The sequence below is a fragment of the Astyanax mexicanus genome, chromosome 8 (assembly GCF_023375975.1).
Source record: "Astyanax mexicanus isolate ESR-SI-001 chromosome 8, AstMex3_surface, whole genome shotgun sequence".
Lineage (NCBI taxonomy): Eukaryota > Metazoa > Chordata > Actinopteri > Characiformes > Acestrorhamphidae > Astyanax > Astyanax mexicanus.
The window spans coordinates 53,630,711-53,654,106 of record NC_064415.1 but is presented as its reverse complement, the minus strand read 5'-3'; the positions used below and the strand labels follow the sequence as shown (position 1 = coordinate 53,654,106).

The window sequence follows — 23,396 nt, the reverse complement described above, 5'->3', positions numbered from 1 at the left end:
TAAGCGCTAGCTCTTTCTTTGTCTAGAGGTGAGTATTATTGGCCTGTAGCCTTCTGCTAACTCCGGCTAGCATTAATGGAGCAACATTAGCATTACCCGTTAAGCGAACTAAGTGCATTATCAGCCTGTAGCCTAACTGTGTTAAGCGCTAGCTCTTTTGCCATTTAGAGGTGAGTATCTTCGGCATTTAACCTGCTGCTAACTCCGGCTAGCATTAAGGGAGCAGCATTAGCATTACCTGTTAAGCGAACTAAGCGCTTGCTGTTTTATCATCTAGATTTTGAGCATTATCAGCCTGTAGCTTAACTGCGTTAAGCACTAGCTCTTTTGCTATTCAAAGGTGACTATTATTAGCCTGTAGCCTTCTGCTAACTCCGGCTAGCATTAATAGAGCAGCATTAGCATTACCCGTTAAGCGAACTAAGCGCTTGCTGTTTTATCATCTAGATTTTGAGCATTATCAGCCTGTAGCCTAAATGCGTTAAGCACTAGCTCTTTTGCCATTCAGAGGTGAGTATTATCGGCCTGTAGCCTGCTGCTAACCCTGGCTAGCACTGCTGGAGCAGCATTAGCATTAGCCGCTGACCACACTAAGCGCTAGCTCTTTTATCATGTAGAGATGAGTTTTATCGGTCTGTAGCCTGCTGCTAACCCCAGCTAGCACTGCCGGAGCAGCATTAGCATTACCTGTTAAGCGAACTAAGCGCTTGCTGTTTTATCATCTAGATTTTGAGCATTATCAGCCTGTAGCTTAAATGTGTTAAGCGCTAGCTCTTTTGCCATTCAGAGGTGAGTATTATTGGCCTGTAGCCTGCTGCTAACCCCTTTATAGCACTGATGGAGCAGCATTAGCATTAGCCGCTGACCACACTAAGCGCTAGCTCTATTGTCATGTAGAGATGAGTATTATCGGCCTATGGTCTTCTGCTAATCCCATCTAGCACTGCTGGAGCAGCATTAGTATTAGCCACTAACTGAGTATTATCTGCTGCTGGGTGTCGAGACCTTTACTTCTATGAATTAGAAGCAAAGCATCGCATGACACCCCTGTTCCTTACTAGTGTTGCATAATGTGCCTTATAATCCAGTGCACCTTATGTATGAAAATAGAGCAGAAAATAGATGTTTATTGACAGTAAAATACTGTAACAATGTGAAAAAGTGTTTCTGGATAAGACCATCAGCTAAATGCCATATTTACTGTATATTCTCTCGAGCGATGGAGCTCCATTTGACAAACTGGATCAACTGTAGTGGCTGAATGCAATCAAATACAATCCTCACAGCAATGTACCAAAGATGTTGGACCATTGTACCATTGGATGGTTTCCCAGCAAGGTATAAAAACAAGCAAGGTCAATGTTTTCATTCATATGTAATAAACAATCCATTCAAGCTACGCCCCAAGGCACCAAGGCGACATCCCACCACCACCCTGCCTCTGTCAACACACTAAACTGATGAGTGTGTGTGCGTATGGGTGTGTGTGTGTGTGTGTGTGTGTGCTTAACACCTTCTTTTGAGAAGAAGCGAACAAGCTAATCATACAAGCGTAATAGGAGGCAATCTTCCTCCAAGAAATTAGAATGCCACCCACTGTCACTCAAGCTCCAGCCGCACGACTTTCATCAGTGTCCGATCGATCGCTTCTCCGAGCCAATTAGACAAAGGCCATTCCATCGCCTAATGAGCTCTGGAGTGACTGGACCCTGTGCGAACATGGGCGACGTTTGTGTGTGTGTGTGTGTGTGTGTGTGGCATCTGACAAGCACACACACAGACACAGCATCTGCCATAGCCTCCTCTGATGCCAGGCCCCCATCTGTGTATTCAATATAAGCTCATAACCCATAATCACGCTAAATCTGGCCTGTGGCACTCTGGGTACGACACACACACTCGACAGCAACTGAACAAACAGCGCTCATTCACTCTCTGTAAAAACTGAGAGACTCTCACATATGCACTGTGACACTGCGGGGATGCCTGGCGTAACGCCAGCATACTATACTGTACATTGTTGAATGAATGAAGTAATTAATTAATATAATAATTGAATAATTCATTTTTTTATATGACAATATTGTCACCCCTCTTTTAAAGACCGTTGCAATAAAACTCTGTATTTTAAAACTGTTTTTGTTAGCGCCCTGCTCATATTCAAATGAGATCTGTTTCTGATTGGCTGTCCTGCATTAAGCTTCAGTCAAATCTTATTTATATGTTATATTTATGGCTACAGTGAGAATTGAGAGCGTTTCAAAGCTTAACTCCTAAACAACTCTGCAAAAGTCAGCCATCGCCTCTTTTTGAACTGATGCTGACGCAGAATTGCTGAGTAGGATCACAGCGCTAACGCTCGGAGGAAAGCGCAGCGAGTCGGTTCCGATACATCAGCTCACAGATGCAGCCTTGTGCTGATCAACATCACCCTTTGGAGTGATGAGAGAAAAGAGCGTCATCTACTGTTTTTCCACCACTAAATAAATGAGTCAGTCTTAAAGTGCCACTAAAACCCTTAGCAATATTTTTCAACAAATAGCTGAAAAGTCTCCATTAATAGCTGAAAACTCTTCACTAATAGCGGAAAACAACTTAATTCTGATACATCAGCTCACAGATGCAGCCTTGTGCTGATCGTCATCACCCTAGGAGTGATGAAGGGAAAAAGCAACATCTACCCACACAGAGAGACCAAGACCAATTGTGCTCTCTTGGGGCTCTAGGCAGCTGATGGCAAGCTGCATGACCGGGATTCGAACCAGATATTTTCTGATCTCCTGATCCTAGTGGCAGCGCATTAGATTGCTGAATAACTTGGCACCCAGTATCTCTTGATTAAACAGTGTGAAAGACTTCAGCAGCAGTAAAACTGTAGTGTGTCTATGTATGCGGTTGTGTGTTCGTGCCAGACAATTTTGCCACATAAATACATGCAAATTAATGTTGAAGGTGGCAAAAATGATTTATTGCATGATTAATCCATAACCTAATTATCGCGAAAAAGCCTTGGAACTGGAATTGCTTGTTGTTTTTGTAGTTGTTATTGATTTAATGCATTGGTAATATTATTGTCATTATAGTTACGTGTGTGTGTGTGTGTGTGTGTGTTATAGTGGGGTTCAGGTTGATATGGTAAAAGCTGTTGACGTAAGGTTTGGTTTTGGGTATAATTAAAGTGGGAGGGACTTGTGTGAGAGGTCAGTGGCGTGAGCTGCAGATTGCTTTCACTCTGGAGGGAGAGACGGCCGTCTGTCTGACCGCCTGTAATCATTAGCAGCGTTAATGGGGGTCAGAGAGGCGTGTGTGTGATCTGTGTGAGGCAATGAGAAACAAGCAGGTCAGGAGGGCCAAGAGAAGAGGAAGAGGAATAAAGAGAAGAAAATCATCAAGGGAAGAAAAATAAAGAGAAAAGACAAAAAAGAAAAAAGAAAACAGAACAGAAAAGTAGGGAATAGAAAAAGAGAGAGAAAAGAATAAAAAAAATAATAAAAGTATTATTGAGATGAAAAAATAACAGATGAGAAGATGAAAAAAATTGAGAAGAGAAGAAAAGAGATGAGAGATGAAAAGAGGATAAATGGGAAGATGCAAAAAGAAAAGTATAATGCTGAGATGAGAAGAGATGAGACAATGAGAAATGAGAAGCATATAACTGAGATGAGATGTGAGGAGAAAAGAGATGAGATCTCACTGAGATTATATGGGAGATAAGAAGCTTAACACCAAGATGGGATGAGAGATAAGAAGCACAAGGCTGAGATGAGAAGAGATGAGAAGCATATCACTGAGATGAAAAAAAAGATACAAAAGAAGAGATGAGAAGATGTGAGAAGAAAAGAGTAATAATGAGATAAGATGAGATGAGAGGAGAAGTATATCAAATGAGCAGAGAAGAGATAAGTATGAGAGTTTATTAGCATATCACTAAAATGAGATGAGAGATGAAAAGAGATGTGAGAAGAAAGTAGTAATAATGAGATAAAAGGAGATAGGATGAGAAGCATATCAGATGAGCTGAAAAGAGAAGAGATGATGGGAGATAAGAAGCTTAACACTAAGATGAGATGAGAAATAAGAAGCATAGGACTGATATGAGAAGAGATATAAAGAAGAAGAAAGTATTATTAAGATGAGACAAGTTGAGAAGATATGAAAAGAGTATCATTAAGACAAAAAAGAGATGAGATGAGAAGAGAAAAGAGAAGAAATGAGAGGAAAGGAATGAAGTTTATTTTACCTTCTCATAATAGATGACTTCATACTCAACAATGGCTCCATTTGGTCTCTCTGGACCCTGCCATGCCAGAGTGATGCTGTCTTTACTCTTCCTCTCTTTCAGAACAACACTCACTGCAGAGAGACAGAGAGAGAGAGAGAGAGAGAGAGAGAGAGAGAGAGAATGTAATTGAAATTGATTGCAGTCATTTCTTAATGACAAATTACAGCATGATAAACAGCACAGCATGAAGGTTCGGTCTCGAGCAAAGGTAATAATATTCTAAATGAGTTCTGCAGGTTTGTGTGTGTGTGTGTGATTTTGTGTGTGTGTGGTAGAAACAAACAAACACAGCATCATATCTGGCAACCAAAGTTATTCGGAGTAAGTAAAAAGAGCGAATAATTGATATGGAACAATGATTAATTTCATTTATTGGTATGTCTGCTGAGATGTTAAAATGTGCAGAATGTTTAGTGCTCTGAGTGCTCCAGCGTTCTAAAGCGCTGCCACTATGATCGGGATATTGCTGGTCCGAATCCTGGTCATGCAGCTTGCCATCAGCTGCCATAGCCCCGAGAGAGCACAATGCCTTGGTCTCTCTGTGTGGGTAGATGTTGTTTTTTCCCTTCATCACTCCTAGGGTGATGACGATCAGCACAAGGCTGCATCTGTGAGCTGATGTATCAGAATTAAGTTGTTTTCCGCTATTAGTGAAGAGTTTTCAGCTATTAATGGAGACTTTTCAGTTATTTGTTGAAAAATATTGTTTAGGGTTTTAGTGGCACTTTAAGACTGACTCATTTATTTAGTGGTGGAAAAAGTGGAAAAATGAATAAAACCCTGCGGAAAATAGTGTTGGATGGTTGGTATTTGTACTTCTTGCAAACGTTTAATATGCCCTGTTTCGGTTTCCGAGGCTCTGATGTTATTTCTGTAGATCTGTCCAGTTTAGCTCTGGAGAGCCACTGCAGACGCATTACTACACCCTTCAGGAGCACTCCTCATCTCATTCACACACATCAATGTGTAGCTGAGGGGGATCACTCCAGCAGGTAATTACACTCCTACACTCCAACACTGCTGCACCATCACCTCACTACTACAGTCTAACACCTCTCTCTCTCTCTCTCTGTGGTGTCAGGTGTTTAGAGAGCAGGATCTCCTCCTGCACTGTGTGATGGTGTGATGAGATAATGTTGTTAGCTGTGTGTTACTACTAGGGCTGGGCGATATGGCCCAGAAATAATATCACAATATTTCATGGTAAAAAAATAATACGATATGATATAGCACACCCTAAAAAAAGAGAAATGTCAATGATCCACAATGTCATGACACTAATAATAATGCACTCCATGTATCTCCACATATCCAGGATTAAAGTAAAATTAGCGATACTGGTTGATGATACGTTGATCATCCATCAATCTGGAAAAGGTTGCAAAGTCATTTCAAAAGCTTTGGGACTCCAGCAAACCACAGTTAAATCTTTTATTCAGAAATGGACACTGGTGAACCTTCCCAGGAGTGGCCGGCTGACAGAAAGGATTCCAAAAGGGCATGGACAACTCATCCAGGAGGTCACAACACTTTTAACCAAAAAGAACACAACGGCTCATCTCACATTTGCCAAAAAAAACATCTTGACTGGCTTATATATTCTTTTCTATATCGGAAAATCAGATCAGAGCTCATCAAATTAGTTGTGACACCTCTATAAAGTGAAAAAAAGGTTGTAGAAAAGTGTGTTTATGGCACAAAAGGTCACATAATTGCTATTTAAACAACAAACAACTTAACTCAAATACTCTATAAATCCATTCTTTATAACTCAAACTTAAAAACTGCCCTCTAGCCCCTTCTCAAATAAAGAACAAGAAGCCAAAAATGAAACAACCAAAACAGAACAAGAGCTTTAAACGACTCTATTGAAACGTCTACACTCTTTCCCTCCGTCCAGCTCACCACTGGAATGTGTAGAGCAGCGCAACGTTCCCCGCAAATATTTACATTACCCACACTGCTCTGTCCAATCAGATTAGAGCATCAGCGTATTCCCCGCTCTGTGCGCGTGTTCATTCCCAAATCTCGGAGCGCTGGCTGATAAATATTCCGAACGAATGGCTGAGATTCCTGAGGCCATGCTTGACCCCTGCCTCGCGCTCATTCCTCCCCAAAAACTCCCCTCATCACGCAGAGCAGCCTCATGCATATTTACAGCCCCAACACACACACACACACCACACACACAGCAGTGAGTGACGAGGGGCATTAGACTTTTGATCTTATGTTTTATTTAGTGGTTGTGAACTTTTGAACTCTACAAGAGCAGGGCTCTCAGGGTGTGAATGTTCGATGAATATAGAGCCCTCAGGATTGTGGAGCCTTTTAGACCTTAACCCTCTCAGGTTCCTCACCATGTTCCTCACCATGTTCCTCACCATGTTCCTCAAAACAATCCTTACCACATACTTTACCACGTTCCTCACCATGTTCCTCACCACGCTCCTCACAACATTCCTTAACATGTTCCTCACCATGTTACTCAACACCATCCTTACCAAGTACTTTACCACTTCCCTTACTATGTTTCTCACCATGTTACTCAAAACTTTCTTCATCATGTTCCTCACAATGTTCCTCACCACTTTCCTCACAACGTTTCTTAACATGTTCCTCACCATGTTGCTCAAAACAATCCTTACCACATACTTTACCATGTTCCTCACCATGTTCCTCACCATGTTCCTTACCATGTTACTCAAAACTTTCTTCATCATGTTCCTCACAATGTTCTTCATCATGTTCTTCACCATTTTCCTCACCACTTTCCTCACAACGTTCCTTAACATGTTCCTCATCATGTTCCTCGACACAAACCACGTACCTCACCACGTTCCTTACCATGTTTTTCACCATGTTCCTTACTATGTTTCTGACAAAGTTCCTAACCACGTTTCACCACTTTCCTTACCACTTTGTTCCTCAACATGTTTCTTACTACATTTCTCACCACGTTTCTCACCATGTTCCTCACCACTTTCCTTATCACGTTCCTTACCGTGCTTCTCACCATGTTTCTCATCACTTTGTTCCTCAACATGTTTCTTACTACATTTCTCACCATGTTTCTCACCGTGTTCCTTACCATGCATGTCACCACTTTCCTCATTACGTTCCTCAACACATTCCCAACCACTTTCCTCACCACTTTCCTCACCATGTTTCTCACAATGTTTCTCACCACATTCCTTACCATGTTTTTCACCATGTTCCTCACCATGTTCCTCACCATGTTTCTTACTACATTTCTCACCATGTTCCTTGCCATGTTCCTTACTACATTTCTCACCATGTTCCTTGCCATGTTCCTTACTACATTTCTCACCATGTTCCTTGCCATGTTCCTTACTACATTTCTCACCATGTTCCTTGCCATGTTCCTTACCAAGTTTCTCACCCTTTTCCTCACCATGTTTCTCACCACGTTCCTTGCCATGTTTTTTTTTAACACTTTCCTCAGCACATTTATTTACCAGGTTTCTCACCACTTTCCTCACTACTTTGTTCCTCATGTTTCTTACTACATTTCTCACCATATCCCTCGCCATGTTCCTCACCATGTTTCTCACCATGTTCCTCACCATGTCCCTCACCATATTCCTTACCATGTTCCTCATCATGCTTCTTACTACATTCCTCACCAAATATCTCACCATATTCCTAATTATATTCCTCATCATGTTCCTTAGTACATTGCTCACCACATTCCTCACCACTTTGTTCCTTATCATGTTTCTTACCATGTTTCTCACCACGTTCCTCACCATGTTCCTAACTCTGTTCCTCACCACTTTGTTCCTCATCATGTTTCTTACTATGTTTCTTACTATGTTTCTCAACACTTTCCTCACTACTTTACTAACCATGTTCTTTACCACTTTACTTACCACTTTCCTCACCACGTCCCTAGCAACATTCCTCGCCATATTTCTAACCACATTACTTGCCTCATTCCTCACCACTTTCATCACTACTTTTATCACCATCTTCCTCACTACATTCCTCACATGTAGTTGAACATTCTACTCAGAAAGTCAGGAGAGCCCAACTAATCTCAAGTTAAGAATCCAAGATATTACATCTTCGTCTTTTCCACAGTACTCTCAAACTGTCCAGCATCTGCAGACATGTTTTATTAGTGTATATAAGCACTAAATACTGGATAGTGTTCGGTCACTAGAATATAACTTTGGAACAGCATCAACTCGGGTGTAAAGTTGTTCCCAGCGCCGATATCTGACTTCCAGGAGAAAAAGGATACAACATAATATTCCTAGTGTCCAGACTGAGAATTGAGATGGAGGTCTGCTGGTGATTCTGCTGGTTACTCAGTGTCCCAGTCTTCATCTGGTGTGTTAAAGCAGTCCCACACAGATTTGGATCTACACACCCTGCAGTTGTCGTCACCAGATTGTGAGAGGGTCTGTGTTGTGTTCTGACTGGACATGAAACTCTAAGCTCAAAAACAAGGCAAAAAAATATATATATATATAATAAATAATTAAATCCACAAAATATCTGTTTTATCCTCAGGAAGTAGTTATGAATAATCCCTGTCAAAAAAAACCAAAACAATACATGCTCTTTGGAACAGGGTTTGAACTAACAACCTTCTGGCTCTAATTAAAATGTGGGCTATATCCTAAGGAGGTTGTTAGCTCAATCCCTGCCCCAAAAAACATAACTGGCCTCACTCTCTCTGGCCAATTATGTTCTCAGGAACATGATTTGAACTAACAACCTTCTGGCTCTCAGGAAAATGTGGGCTATATCCTCAGGAGGTTGTTAGATTAATCCCTGTCGTAAAGAACACAATCAGTCTCACACTCTCTGGAACATGGTTTGAACTAACAACCTTCTGGCTCTGAAGGAAAGTGTTGGCTATGTCCTCAGAAGGTTGTTAGCTCAATCCTTTCACCAAAGAGCACAACTCGTCTCACTGTACCTGACCAGATATGTTCTCTGAGACATGATTTGAACTAACAACCTTACGGCTCTGAATAAAAGCTTTGGCCATATCCTCAGAAGGTTGTTAGCTCAATTCCCTTCCCAGAGAGCATAACTGGGCTCAGTATCTCTTGCACATGTTGCCAAGTGGTGCAACTATCTAAGGGTATGTAAGTTGTTGGTTTTAATCCCCATCCCAGATAGCACAGATGGCTTCACCTGGGTGCATGTATCATATTGTCAATTTTAGCAATTTTAAAATCTAAATTTTAGAACAAAAAACACAAAATGAAATGCTTAAAACTTTATTCAATCAGAATACAAAATTAACCACGGCCTGATATCAATCGTTACATATAAACTTATAATTAAAATTGTATACTATGGTTTTAAGAATACTTTTGAAATAATTTCCTAGAAAGCTAGAAACCCTATTCTTGGACTATTCAGTATTTTGAATGGATATTTCCTATTGAAATTAAATTAAAATAAATTAAATTAAATAATATACATATACACATACATATATATGTATATGACTAGGTTTAATCTCTTTCTGGAAACCCACCCAGTATTGTGATACTTCAGTATAAATATATTTTCTTACACCTTTAGTTCAAGCACAGTTATTCAGGTTACGCTCACAGTGTGAAGTTTTAGTTTAAAGATTCATTTTTCACTATGTATGATCTAATAATACATGAATAATGTAATAACAGACCTCAGAGCTGAATCATTTCACTCATTGAAATTTGACAGGTAGAGATTTCTGAGGCATGACAAGCACAACACACACAATCATATCACACATCTCTTTAGAAAGATCTGTCCTTGAATAAATCCATAACCTTCCCTGTCAGCACAAACACCCTGAATAAGCAATGATTTATGAATAAGCAAATCTGACAAGCCTGCAGAAGATCTTCCCAAGTCTCCTGAGAGATACGGTCGATAGAAGAAAAAAAAGTTTGTAAAACCTTCAGAAAGACCTGGATTTCTACACTGATCTGCTACTTCACTGAGATCTAATTACCATCTCATTCATAATAATGATTAAAAATTTAAGAACCTCGCTTTGTATAAGCTGAAATCACCTTGCATTTTTTGGAACAGAAGCTTTTTTGGAACCGAGCATTTGAAAAAAGTTTATGAAAAAGAAATCTTAACTTTCAATGAAAGTCAATGATAAAAGAACAAAAAATTGGTTCACTTTATACAGAATTATTTACAGCATTTTTAATAGTCCATTCCAGTCAAACCAGCTTAAAGTTTTTTACTTTTTTAATTTAATTAATTTAATGCAGGAGACCCCGTGCACATGTCCCACAGGAAAGTGTAGAGTTCTTTAGCTTCCATGGGATGTGGCAAAAGTCATGGGACACAATACTAGTTCCTGTTAGTCCCAATAGAATGTGGCATGTTAGTATATACATTGGTATGAAAAAGTTTGGGCACCCCTGATCATTTTAATGAGTTTATTTATAAATAACTGGTTGTTCAGATCAGCAATTTCAGTGAAATACATCATATAGCAGATGAAGGTACCACTTTAAAATAAGACTACCTTTATAAAGGGTTTATAAATGGTTTATTATTAGTTTATTAATGGTTACTAATTAGGTAGGTTGTAAATGCCTTAAAAATCAGTTTATAATTAATAATCAAGTTATAACACATAATCAGAAAGGGCAACAATATAGATGGCTGTGGGTTCACTATTTGGCAAACAACAGGTCATTGTTGCTTTTTCTACGTATGTGTTATAACTGGTTATGACCGAGACAGATGACCAAGTCTTTGTGGTGCATCAAGAGCCACGGTATCCAGGGTAATGTCAGCATACCACCAAGAAGGACCAACCACATCCAACAGGATTAACTGTGGACGCTGTAAGAGGAAGCTGTCTGAAAGGGATGTTTTTCGGGTGCTAACCCGGATTGTATCCAAAAAAACATAAAACCACGGCTGATCAAATCACGGCAGAATTCAATGTGCACCTCAACTGTCCTGTTTCCACCAGAACTGTCCGTCACCACAATCAATTATTGTGGTCTAAAACCAGGTGTTTCAGTTTCATTGTCCAACTTCTGTATAGGCACTTTAGAAGCTACTAAAGCGGCTCAAACCAGCAGGTGCATTTTTCAGTGCACTAACTACCAGCTCTCACACTTCAGACCCAATCAGATTTAAATCCCAGAAATCAGATGTGGGCTGTGCAAAGCTAAGCTGTGCCTGAGGCGCTGTTTTACCCTGATGGGGAAAAACAAGTCTAATGAAACATGTTTAGAGGGCTGTGAGGATGTGTGTGCTGTTATAATTGGAGTAGATTCTGCATTACTGAGACACAGCAGATTTACATTTACAGAAAAAAAAAAAAAAAAGAGAGTGCTTGCTTATATAGTACACAGTGCACTGCACACGCAATTTAAATTCATACTGGATTAAAATTATACCATAGATATTGCTTTCAGACTGAAAAAAAACAACTGCACACCAATCAGATTCCTACTGAATCCAAATCACTCCACAATTATTACTGTCAAACTCTTTAAAACTATGCATGTACTTAAAAATGCAATGCAATATAACATTCATACTGGATTAACTTTACTCCAAAGATAATGCTTTCAGACTGTAAAAACTTCACACAATTTAAATTCATACCGAATTAAAATTTCTCCAAAGATATTGCTTTCAGACTGTAAAAACTTCACTCAATTTAAATTCATACCGGATTAAAATTACTCCAAAGATAATGCTTTCAGACTTTAAAAACTGCACACACTGGAGATTCATACTGGATTAAAATGACTCCACAATTATTACTGGTACACTGTACAAAACTACATATACTCTGGAGACTGCACACAATTTAAAATTCATACTGGATTACATTTTCTCCTCAGTTATTGCTTCCACACTTTAAAAACTGCACACACTGAAATTCATACTGGATTAAAATTACTCCCCAGTTATTACTGTCAAACTGTATAAAACTGTGCATGTACCATGTACTAAAATATCACACAATCTAAATTCATACTGGAGTAAAATGGTTCCACACTTATTACTGGGATACGGTACGAAACTACATATATACTGAAAACTACACACAATTTAAATTCATACTGGATAAAAATTACTCCACAGATATTGCTTTCAGACTAAAAAAACTCCACAAACTGGAGATTCACACTGGATGAAAATGAATCCACAATTATTAATGACACACTATACAAAACTACACATACTCTTAAAAAAACTAAACACGATTAATTCATACTGGATAAAAATGACTCAACAATTATTACTGGCACACTATATAAAACTACACATACACTGAACAACTTAAAGCAATGTCATTTCATACTGGATTAAATTTTCTCCTCAGTCATTGATTTCAGACTGTAAAAACTGCACACACTGGAAATTCATACTGGATTAACATTACTCCACAGTTATCAGTGTCAAACTGTATAAAACTGTGCATGTACCATGTACTAGAATATCACACAATTTAAAATTTAAAATTCATACTGGAGTAAAATGGCTCAACAATTATTACTGGAACACAGTACAAAACTACATATATACTGAAAACTACACACAATTTAAATTCATACTGGATTAAAATGACTCTACCATTATTACTAGAACACTGTAAAAACTACATATGCACTAAAAACAACTTTAAATTCATACTGGATTACACACTGTAAAAAACTTCACCTACATTTGACAACTTCAAACTATTTATGTTCATACTGGATTAAAAAAAAAATCACAGTTATTACTTTCAGACTGTAAAAAAAAAAGACACAATTTTAATTCATACTGGATTGAAATGACTCAGTATTATAACTCTCAAACTGTATAAAAAGACACATGCACTAAACAACTTAATGCCAATTAAATTCACACTGGATTAAAATCACACCACAATTATTGTTGTTAAACTGTATAAAACGTTACATGCACTAAACAACTTAATTCAATTTAAATTCATACTGGATTAAATTTACTCCAAAATTATAACAGTCAAACTATATTAAAGTACATATGCACTAAACAATGCAATTTAAATTCATAGTGGATTAAAATCACTCCGCAATTATTACTGTATAAAAGTCAGACTGTATAAAACTGCACATTTTTACAGAGAATCGTCTCAATAACTCTCTGGATCATTGGTTCCTACCTGTCTGTCCGGTGGTGATGTTGACGGTCACTTGTTGTTTCAGGGTTGGACTCAGGTCAGATACCCCGTTAACCGCCTCGATGCTGAAGGTGTAGTTGGTGTTGGACAGCAGGTCTGAGATCAGCACTTTGGCCATGGAGAGTCCGAACTGTCGGGGTATGAAGTGGACGCCGCTGCCGCAGGGGCTGCACTTCCTGCCGTCCCCGGGGCACTTCCTACAGTGGATGTTGTAGGTGACATCACCTCGTCCACCACTGTCTCTCGGAGGACTCCACTCCAGCGTGACGGAGGTGTCATTGAGGGTGGAGATGGGGTTTTCAGGAGCAGAGGGGGGTCCTGAGAATGACAATACGACAATAAAGCACTGCAGGTTACACTACAGTATTATTAAAGCTTTATAACACTAAAAATACTACTACAAACACACTACAGATTCATACTGGATTAAAATTACTCCAATTTACAACTGCAAGACTGAAAAACTGCACACAAATCAGATTCATACTGGATTAAAAATCACTCCACAGTTATTGCTGTCACACTGTAAAAAACACTGCACACACTGGAGATTCATACTGGATGGATTAATATCATTCCAAATTTATTACTGTCAGATTGTAAACAAGCACACACTGGAGATTCATACTGGATTAAAATTCCTCCACAGTTTTTTTTTTTTTCTGTCAGACTGTAAAAACAGAACAACATTTGGAGATTCATACTGGATTAAAATCACTCCACTGTTATTACTTCCAGACTGTAAAAACACACTGGAGATACATACTGGATGGATTAAAACTACTCCACAATTGTTAGTGTCAGGAAAAAAAAAAAATAATCTGGAGATTCATACTGGATTAAAATCACGTCACTGTTTTTACTGCCAGACTGTTAAAACAGAAAAAAAAAAATCTAGAGCTACATACTGGATTGAAATCACTCCACTGTTATTACTGCTTATATATATATATATATATATATATATATATATATATATATATATATAAACAATCCACACACTGGAGATTCATACTGGATGGATTAAAACTACGCTGCAATTCTTACTGTCAGAAAAAAAAATTGGAGATTCATACTGGATTAAAATCACTTCATTGTTATTACTGTCAGACTGCTAAAACAGAAAAAAATCTAGAGAAATACTGGATTGAAATCACTCCACGGTTCTTACTGGAAAAAAAAAAAAAAAAAAAAAAACTCCACACACTGGAGATTCATACTGGATGGATTAAAACCACTCCGTTACTGTCAGAAAAAAAAGGATATTTATATTGGATTAAAATCACTCCACTGTTTATACTGTCAGACTGTAAAAACTGCACACACTGCAAATTCATACTGGATTAATATCACTGCACAATGTGTTGCGATCAGACAATAAAAAATACAAAAATATGCAACAAAGTGATAAATTACTGAACTACTGTCAGAATGTAAAAACGACAAACACACACACACACACACACACACACACACACACACACACAAACACAGATTCATACTGGATTTTATTGGTGACATTATACAGTATGTTGAAGTAAAGATCTAATAAGACTTTTTTTTCTCGTTGTTTTATTTATTGGCAACAATAAGGGTCATTAAGGAAGTGAAGTGTGTTGAATTTAGAGACGGTGAGAGGAAGGAAAGAAAGAATGAGAAACAGAAAGAAAGAAAGAAAGAAGGAAAGAAAGAAAGAAAGAAAGAAAAACAGAAAGAAGGTGAAAGAGAGGGTTTACTGTAATTAAGAGGTGAATCCTCCCTGCCTGAACGTCTCTTTCTCTCTCTCTCAGAGATAAAGGAAGAAAGGCAGGGTGGAGGGAGGGAGGCGTGTCTTGGCGGGGGGTATAAGTTTCGGCGCACTGTTGTTGTGTTTGTCCTCTCTCTTGCTGTTTCAGCAGTTTGCTGCCTGTATTAGAGCTCTGAAGCTGAACTGTCAGCTACCATAAAATCTTCTACAATCATAAGAGAGAGCAAAGGATGCTACGTTTACATCTGGTTCATTTACTCTCTTTTTTCCATCTGCAGAATTACACAGCTTTAGTGTAGTTGTGGATGACCAATTACTGTTCTTGATTTATATTAAAAGTCTGTTCTTTCCCTCTACAACATCCAGCGAAAAAAGCGCAGCGACTCGGTTCTGATACAACAGCTCACAGACGCAGACTTGTGCTGATCCGCATCACCTTTTGGAGTGATGCGAGGAAAGAGCACCATCTACTGTACACAACCAGAGAGAGCAAGGCCAATTGTGCTCTCTCTAGGCTCCAGTAGCTGGTGGCAAGCTACATGAACAGGATTCAAACCAGATCAGATCTCCTGATCATAGTGGCAGAGCTTTAGCCCACTGGAGCACTCGAAGTCCCGACATCCACAATTTCAAGAGGACATCCATGTGCCTGTTCAGCTTGTCCAAAAGTGTTGGTCCTGCTTTTGTTGGAGTAACTGTTTCCACTGTCCAGGGAAGGCTTATATTAACGTACTCCCGAAAGTATTGAAAGTTCAGTACAGTGGTGCTTGAAAGTTTGGGAACCCTTCAGAATTCTCTATGTTTCTGCATAAAAATAAATTAACTTAAATATCGTCAGATTTTGACAAAAGTCCTAGGTTCACACTACGCGATTTTAGTCCCCTTTTTTAGTCGTTGATCGGTGACAAAAAATCTGCTCTGAAGCAAATCGGGGCTCATTTGATGCTTAATCAGTACTTTAGTGTAAACTACTTATAGAAGTTTACACTATGCCAGAGTCGCCCAGCAAATATTGGCATGCTAAATATCTGACTCAGTCGGCGACTGGGAGTCAGGAGCAGTTGCTACATATAGCCACATGTACAAATCTTCTGCATGGCCAGAACTGTTTATGGAGAGTCTGTCCACTTTGTGTTTTTCCCGTTATATCAGTAAATTACTTAATTACTTCATTTGTTAAATGCTAAATGGAGTTTGCAAATGAGTCCTCTATGATTGAGGTAAATGGAGCTAAAAGTTAAAAAAAGTTTAACAAAGAAAAATTGTCTAGCTACTAAATACTATTTTGAGTATTCCTGTAATTGTAGAAAGTAGAACTATTATTTTATTTTCCTAAAAATACACTTTTTACAATTATTTTACTGCTATAATCTGATTGGTTGGTGTACTACTTGTAAAGCTAGAGCACTAAAGTTTAAATGCCGAACCCGATTCACAATAGCTTATGCTTCCTAAATGGGCAAAATGATATCCCTAAAATTTAATTGACTTGTTCTAAATGTACCAAATATAAATAGAGATGTGAGCTTTTATTCGTCTCTCTATTTTATTCAGCTCCAGGTATAAATGTGCTTTAGCAGTACTGACCCTGTACACTGTCCTACCAATGAAGCTACAGTATCTTAAATAAAATATAAAATGTATTCAGAATATAAACTCCAGCTCAGTGTGATCCTGTGACCTAATCAAACCAGCTCAATCACAGCTCTCCACTGTACGGGTTAAGAGAACAGATGAAAGGAGAGAAGGAACGAGAGAACAGATGAAGGAGGGAATAGATGGAGGAGAGAATAGTGGTCTGGGGGAGGGGTGGATGGGTTTTAACAGGCTGTGGTGATGACATTTCATCAGATCCTCACACTAGAAGAATGGAGAGTGCTCCTCTGAGACCTACAGGTCATACAGACAGCCCAGCGCTAACACACACCCTTAAACTTATGAGTGCGTGAGTGTGTGTGTGTGTGTGTGTGTGAGAATGTGTGTGGTTTGTGGACAATTGTGTATCTTGGTTTTGGTTACAGAGGTTAAGGTTAGTGGGGTTAGTTAGTAAAAAATAGATTTTCTTCAATGTAAATAACATTAGGGCATTGTGGCTGGACGATACGGACGACATTTATATCACAATATACAGTATTTTATCAAATAAATCTTGTCTTATATAATAAAGCTGTGTGTGACCTAGGCCTGTCACGATATGATTTTTTGTGGACGATATATCGTTCCAGAAATTATCGCGATGCGCGATATTTGCGTCATTTTAAAACCATTAAATGACACTAACATAATGATAACAGATTAGCATAAAAAAAATCATACACTTTTGAAAACAATACAAATGAAATTAATAATAATTCTGTAATTCACACTGTGTGTAAAGAATTGTTCAGTTTTTGAAGCAGAATTGGCTAAAATATCGTTCACTGTTATACATATATGAGAACAGACGTAAAAAATAAACGCAATAGGCGATATCACGATAATAATATATTATTGAGGTCAAGTTCATTTATTATACGATAAATCAATAGTGTTATTAATGTGACAGGCTTAGTGTGACCTTTTTTTTTTGGTGGCAACTTTTTTTTGGCCAGGAAGTGTATTTATTTTTTTACCACCTAGAGCTGGACAATAATGCATTACAAATACACAACTCTGGAAAAAAAAAAAAAAAAAAAAGAGAGAGAGACCACCTAATAATGATGTTTTTCCTTGATTTTACCAAAATTGGAAAACTCTGGAATATAATCAAGAGGAAGATGGATGATCACAAGCCATCAAACCAAACTAAACTGCTTGAATTTTATCCAAAATTCATCTAAAAGCAGTGTGTAAGACTGGTGGAGGAGATGCATTAATACTGTGATTAAAAACCAGCGTTATTTCACCAAATATTGATTTCTGAACTATTAAAACTTTATGAATATGAACTTTTTATGTTTTCTTTGCATTATTTGAGGTCTGAAAGCTCTGCATATTTTTTTGTTATTTCAGCCATTTCTCATTTTTATTTGGAATTTGGGAGAAATGTTGTCTGTAGTTTAAAGAATAAAACAACCATGTTCATTTTACTCAAACATAAACCTGTAAATAGCAAAATCAGAGAAAATGATTCAGAGCTGTATATTGAATAGTTTAAATCCTGGCAATGTGTTCAACCAGCGTATGTGTATGAGTTGAGAAAGAGCATGACCTATTAAAGCCGGTACCACTTTAAAATAAGACTACCTTTATAAAGGGTTTATAAATGGTTTACAATTAGTTTATTAATGGTTACTAATTAGGTTGTAAATGCCTTAAAAATCATTAATAATCAGTTGTAACACATACGTAGAAAGGGCAACAATGACCTGTTGTTTGCCAAATAGTGAACCCACAGCCGTCTATATTGTTGCCCTTTCTAATTATGTGTTAGAACTAATTATTAATCAGTTTTAAAGCATTTACAACCTAATTAGTAACCATTAATAAACTAATTGTAAACCCTTTATAAAGGTAGTCTTTTTTTAAAGTGGTACCTTAAAGCCTAAATGTATGAGTGTGTGTGTGTGTGTGCGTGTTGGGCAATGTTCTGCATTTGGCAGCAGTCCTGATGTGTGTTATTCCTGTTTGGAAAGAGCAGAGCTTTAATTAGCACATTATCACAGCTTCCTGCTACATGATATTCACGTATAAACAAACACTCGTATCTTTTCCTCCGGCCTAATTCACTGCTGTACTGCATTAGAGACCTGGGGCCAGTGGTGACTCGCTGAGGGCTGTTTTATGAGCATGCATATGCATGTCTGAATGTGTGTGTGTGTGTGTGTGTGTGTGTGTGTGTGTGTGTGTGGTGGGATTTACAAATCATGTTTTACACCCAACACTCATCCAACCCTATATCAATAAGAAGCAGCAGCCAATCACATACAGCACACTCCCAACCGGAAACAACCTCGAGAAGTCACCTAGAGGACTGTATTGGGAACTAAGGACAGTTTATAGTGTACAGTTTTGGCGGTACCACTTTAAAATAAGACTACCTTTATAAAGGGTTTATAAATGGTTTACAATTAGTTTATTAATGGTTACTAATTAGGTTGTAAATGCCTTAAAAATCATTAATAATCAGTTATAACACATACGTAGAAAGGGCAACAATGACCTGTTGTTTGCCAAATAGTGAACCCACAGCCGTCTATATTGTTGCCCTTTCTACGTATGTGTTATAACTAATTATTAATGATTTTTAAGGCATTCACAACCTATTTAGTAACTATTAATAAACTAATTGTAAACCATTTATAAACCCTTTATAAAGGTAGTCTTATTTTAAAGTGGTACCGTTTTGGCTGATCTCCATGTTTTTGGACTGTAGGAAGAAACCCAAGCAGATACAAGAAGAACATTGAATTTTTTAAAAAATCTAGGTAATAATGCTCCTCTGACTCAATTAACATACAATATATGTTCATTATATGTTTTTTGTACTGACTGCTCTATCTAGCCCCACTTATGTGGTAGATTACAATGCATGTAGATTTAGCTTGAAAATGAATGATAATAACATAATTATGATCAATAAGCTATCCAACAAGAAACCATGGGAGCCTTTTTAATCTGTGTTGGATATTTATGGGTTAACAAACACACACACACACACACACACACACACACACACACACACTCACTTACACACTCACACACAACATATTCACTTGTCTGATGTCAATAGAATGACCTCACCACCCTCGTAAATGTACAGATGAATGTACGGCTGAGGCTGACCGACATTATGAGGCAATGATGTAAGTGGAAATACACTATAGTCACTAAGTAAATACCCTCTACCATAAATCAGAGACCCCCAGCTCTATCCATCCATACATTCATCCTTCAGCCTGTCCAATACCTGCCCTCATGTTACCTGTACCTGTAAGTCTTCGTAATGCACAAATGGTGGAAGAGTTTTATCAGTTTTTCTCTATACATATATATATATATATTTAGTTCTGTTCCCATCTATACCTTTGTCCATCTGTCAATCTTCTAACCCATCCATCCATCCAATGTCCAGCATCTCCTACTTACTGGATGTACTAGGTAAGTCATGATAATTACATCATCGACTTATCTTACAATAAATGGACATGACCTCTACCTCAATAGTTGGTGCTGACCTCAAGATCAACCATTGTATGTCTGTAAATTGTTTGTTTGCATATAAACAAACTTTATCAATATTGTATCCAATGGTGCAATGGTGGATACAATAAGAATGTTGACTCTATACAAAAATACAACATACATAGAGTGTATGTAACTGCAGCAGGTGAAGAAAAAGAATTAAGGCCAATTAGGGCTGGGCAATATGGTCCTAAAATAATATCACAATAATTCAGGGTATTTTTGCAATAGCAATATTCTTGGCAATGTGACAAAACTATTGTTAAAAGTATTGTTAAGCGTAGATATAAGTTTATTGTACATATAAGAGTTTTATACATTCACTATAAACAAAAAAAAGTCAAAAAATATTTTTATATTGCATAACCAGTAACTCGAATCAAGTGCATGCTTATAACCTTAAAAAAACACACACACACACGGATGCGCTGCAGAGCACAAACCCAACTTTTAACTCAACAATAAACAGAACAAAGAATAAAATAACATTGCTGTTCCCTTAAATGAGCTGCTGGTATTATTCACAGCGTGAACGACCAGATCAGTATCTGTCTCTGCTGAGACTCACAAAAATGCTGCGTTGTTAAGATACCAATGCGCCAAAGTCAGAGCTCACTCAGCTCTTAAAGGGAATGCTAAGTGACACACTGATTGGTTTATTTCGTGTTACTCCCAAAATTGAACACATCCATAATTAATTAAGAGAATTAGTTCATGCCTTTTGTGCATTTCGAGCTTGGCAAGGCGTATTTTCTGCGCTCTCATGATACCAAAACCACAAAGACACACCCTAAATCTAGCTGCGCAATCAGCAATTGACCGATATGCTATAGATTGCTACAATAGCTCTGAAAATCTGTTTCTAGCAGTGTGAATTTTGCTACTTTTGCTACTTTTGCTAAAGATAGTAAAAAAGTCGTATCTTGATGGCCCAAATGACCCTAAAATCAACTTCTATAAATTAACTCTATTCTTTAACCTCAAGAAGGAGAATCCATGTCTTCACTGGTCCTCTTTCACAGTACATGTATTAATATTATGGATATACTCACGGGTGCAGGCCATGGAACGGGGGTCCAGGTCGGCTCTGTAGTAGCCCTTCTCACAGGAGCACTCGGAGGCTTTCTCCTGGTGAGAGTAGCTGTGTAGAGGACACTTACTGCAGTATCCGTCCATCGATGAAGCCTTGTAGGTTCCTGGTCTGCAAGCTGCAAAATAGAGTAGAGAGAAACATATGGACTTGCATCTGTATTCAAATTACTTCCACCCATTAACTGGACAATACTTGGGTTTTTCCAAATATTGACTGGTATCAGTGGAAATCCTACAATAAACACAAATAATAATTCTTTATATTTATAATAATATAGTTGTAGTAATAATGTAAGAGTTTCACTGGAAGAAATCAAATAGAATCACTATACAACATGGAAGCCACATATTGATTAATGTTTAGCATTTTTTATATAAAAAACAGTATAAATCAAAAAAACAACTAAATCTCTAAGACTATTAAAACATTGTCTGTGTGTTGGACAAGAACTCCAGAATGACAATTTTCTAGTGTAAGTCGATGCAAAATAAAAATACATAAAAACAATACAAATAAATAATTCAGCTTATTTAAGAGAAGGGCTGTCAAACTTAATTTCAACAAGTTAAACATGGCAAAAATGTGTCCTGACATACAGCTCTGGAAAAAATGAAGAGAGCACTTCAGTTTCTGAATTAGTTTCTCTGATTTTGCTATTTATAGGTTTATGTTTGAGTAAAATGAACATTGTTGTTTTATTCTACACCAAATTCCAAATAGTAGTATTGTTACTTAAAAAAATTATTTGCAGAAAATGAGAAATGGCTGAAATAACAACAACAAAAAAAAAAGACGCAGAGCTTTCAGACCTCAAATAATGCAAATAAAACAAGTTTATATTCATATTCAAGTTTTCAAGAGTTCAGAAATCAATATTTGGTGGAATAACCCTGGTTTTTAATCACAGTTTTTATGCATCTTGGCTTTTTCATGTTCTCCTCCACCAGTCTTACACACTGCTTTTGGATAACTTTATGCTGCTTTACTCCTGGTGCAGAAATTCAAGCAGTTCAGTTTGGTGGTTTGATGGCTTGTGATCATCCATCTTCCTCTTGATTATAGAGGTTTTCAATTTGGTAAAATCATGTTCTAAAAAAGCCCAAAGTGAATTCTCATTTTATTTAACATTGTAGTTTAAACTCTTGTTCGTGGTAATAATAAAGCACAAAGCAGCTTTAAAGCAGCAAACAATGAGAGTTATCCAGACTGAAACAGAGCCAACGCAAACATGGTGGCGGTAGTATCAAACGTGTTACAGGTAAACCTCAAAAAAGTCAGAAATGTGGCATAAAACAACTAATATTTTAATATCCTTGTTTCAATATCATACAGAATAGTGTGGATGTTTAAAAGCTTCTTAACCCTTGTGTGGTGTTCGGGTCTGTGGGACCCTTTTTCATTTTTCATCAAATGATACTAAAAAAATATTTTTTCTAACTCAATCTCATTGGCATTGGCTCATTTTTTGTGAAAAACATATATCAAAACACATTTTCGATAAAAACACACACTGTACACCCCCCCCCCCCCCCCCCACACACATTTATATTACATACAGTATGTTTGGCCAAGGGCTAATAAACATTGCTTCATTTGTAAATTTGAAACTAAACAAATTTTCTACTCATATCTTGAGTTTATTTCATTTTCTTTTACATTTTATTAAAAAACTAATAAAAAAAGAGTAGCACTTTTTGAAAGAAATGTAACATAAGAAAGGTAAAGGGCAAATATTAACCATGTAAGCTGTTTATATCGCTTGCAATTTAGGTGAAGCGAGCATGTGTAAAGCATTTTAATGTAAAATTGCTTAATTTTGCTGAATTAAATACAAGTAACAAAGTAAACGAGTAACAAAAATATGAACACCACACAAGGGTTAAAAACAGTTACAGCTAGCTGTACTCATGTGTATGTAAGTGTGAGTAAACATGTGGCAAAAGCT

The 23,396-nt window shown here is 37.5% G+C and overlaps 1 protein-coding gene across 1 annotated transcript in view; it reads right to left on the bottom strand.

Annotated features, from left to right (window-relative positions):
* epha4b (eph receptor A4b) overlaps positions 1-23,396 on the bottom strand; it is a 182,566-nt gene that overhangs the window by 68,092 nt on the left and 91,078 nt on the right. The window contains exons 4-6 of the mRNA XM_049482474.1: positions 21,411-21,566; positions 13,431-13,766; positions 4,241-4,353 (exon numbers count right to left, since the gene is read on the bottom strand). Of these exons, the coding sequence (XP_049338431.1) occupies positions 4,241-4,353; positions 13,431-13,766; positions 21,411-21,566 (605 nt within the window). The remainder of the gene's footprint in view (positions 1-4,240; positions 4,354-13,430; positions 13,767-21,410; positions 21,567-23,396) is intronic.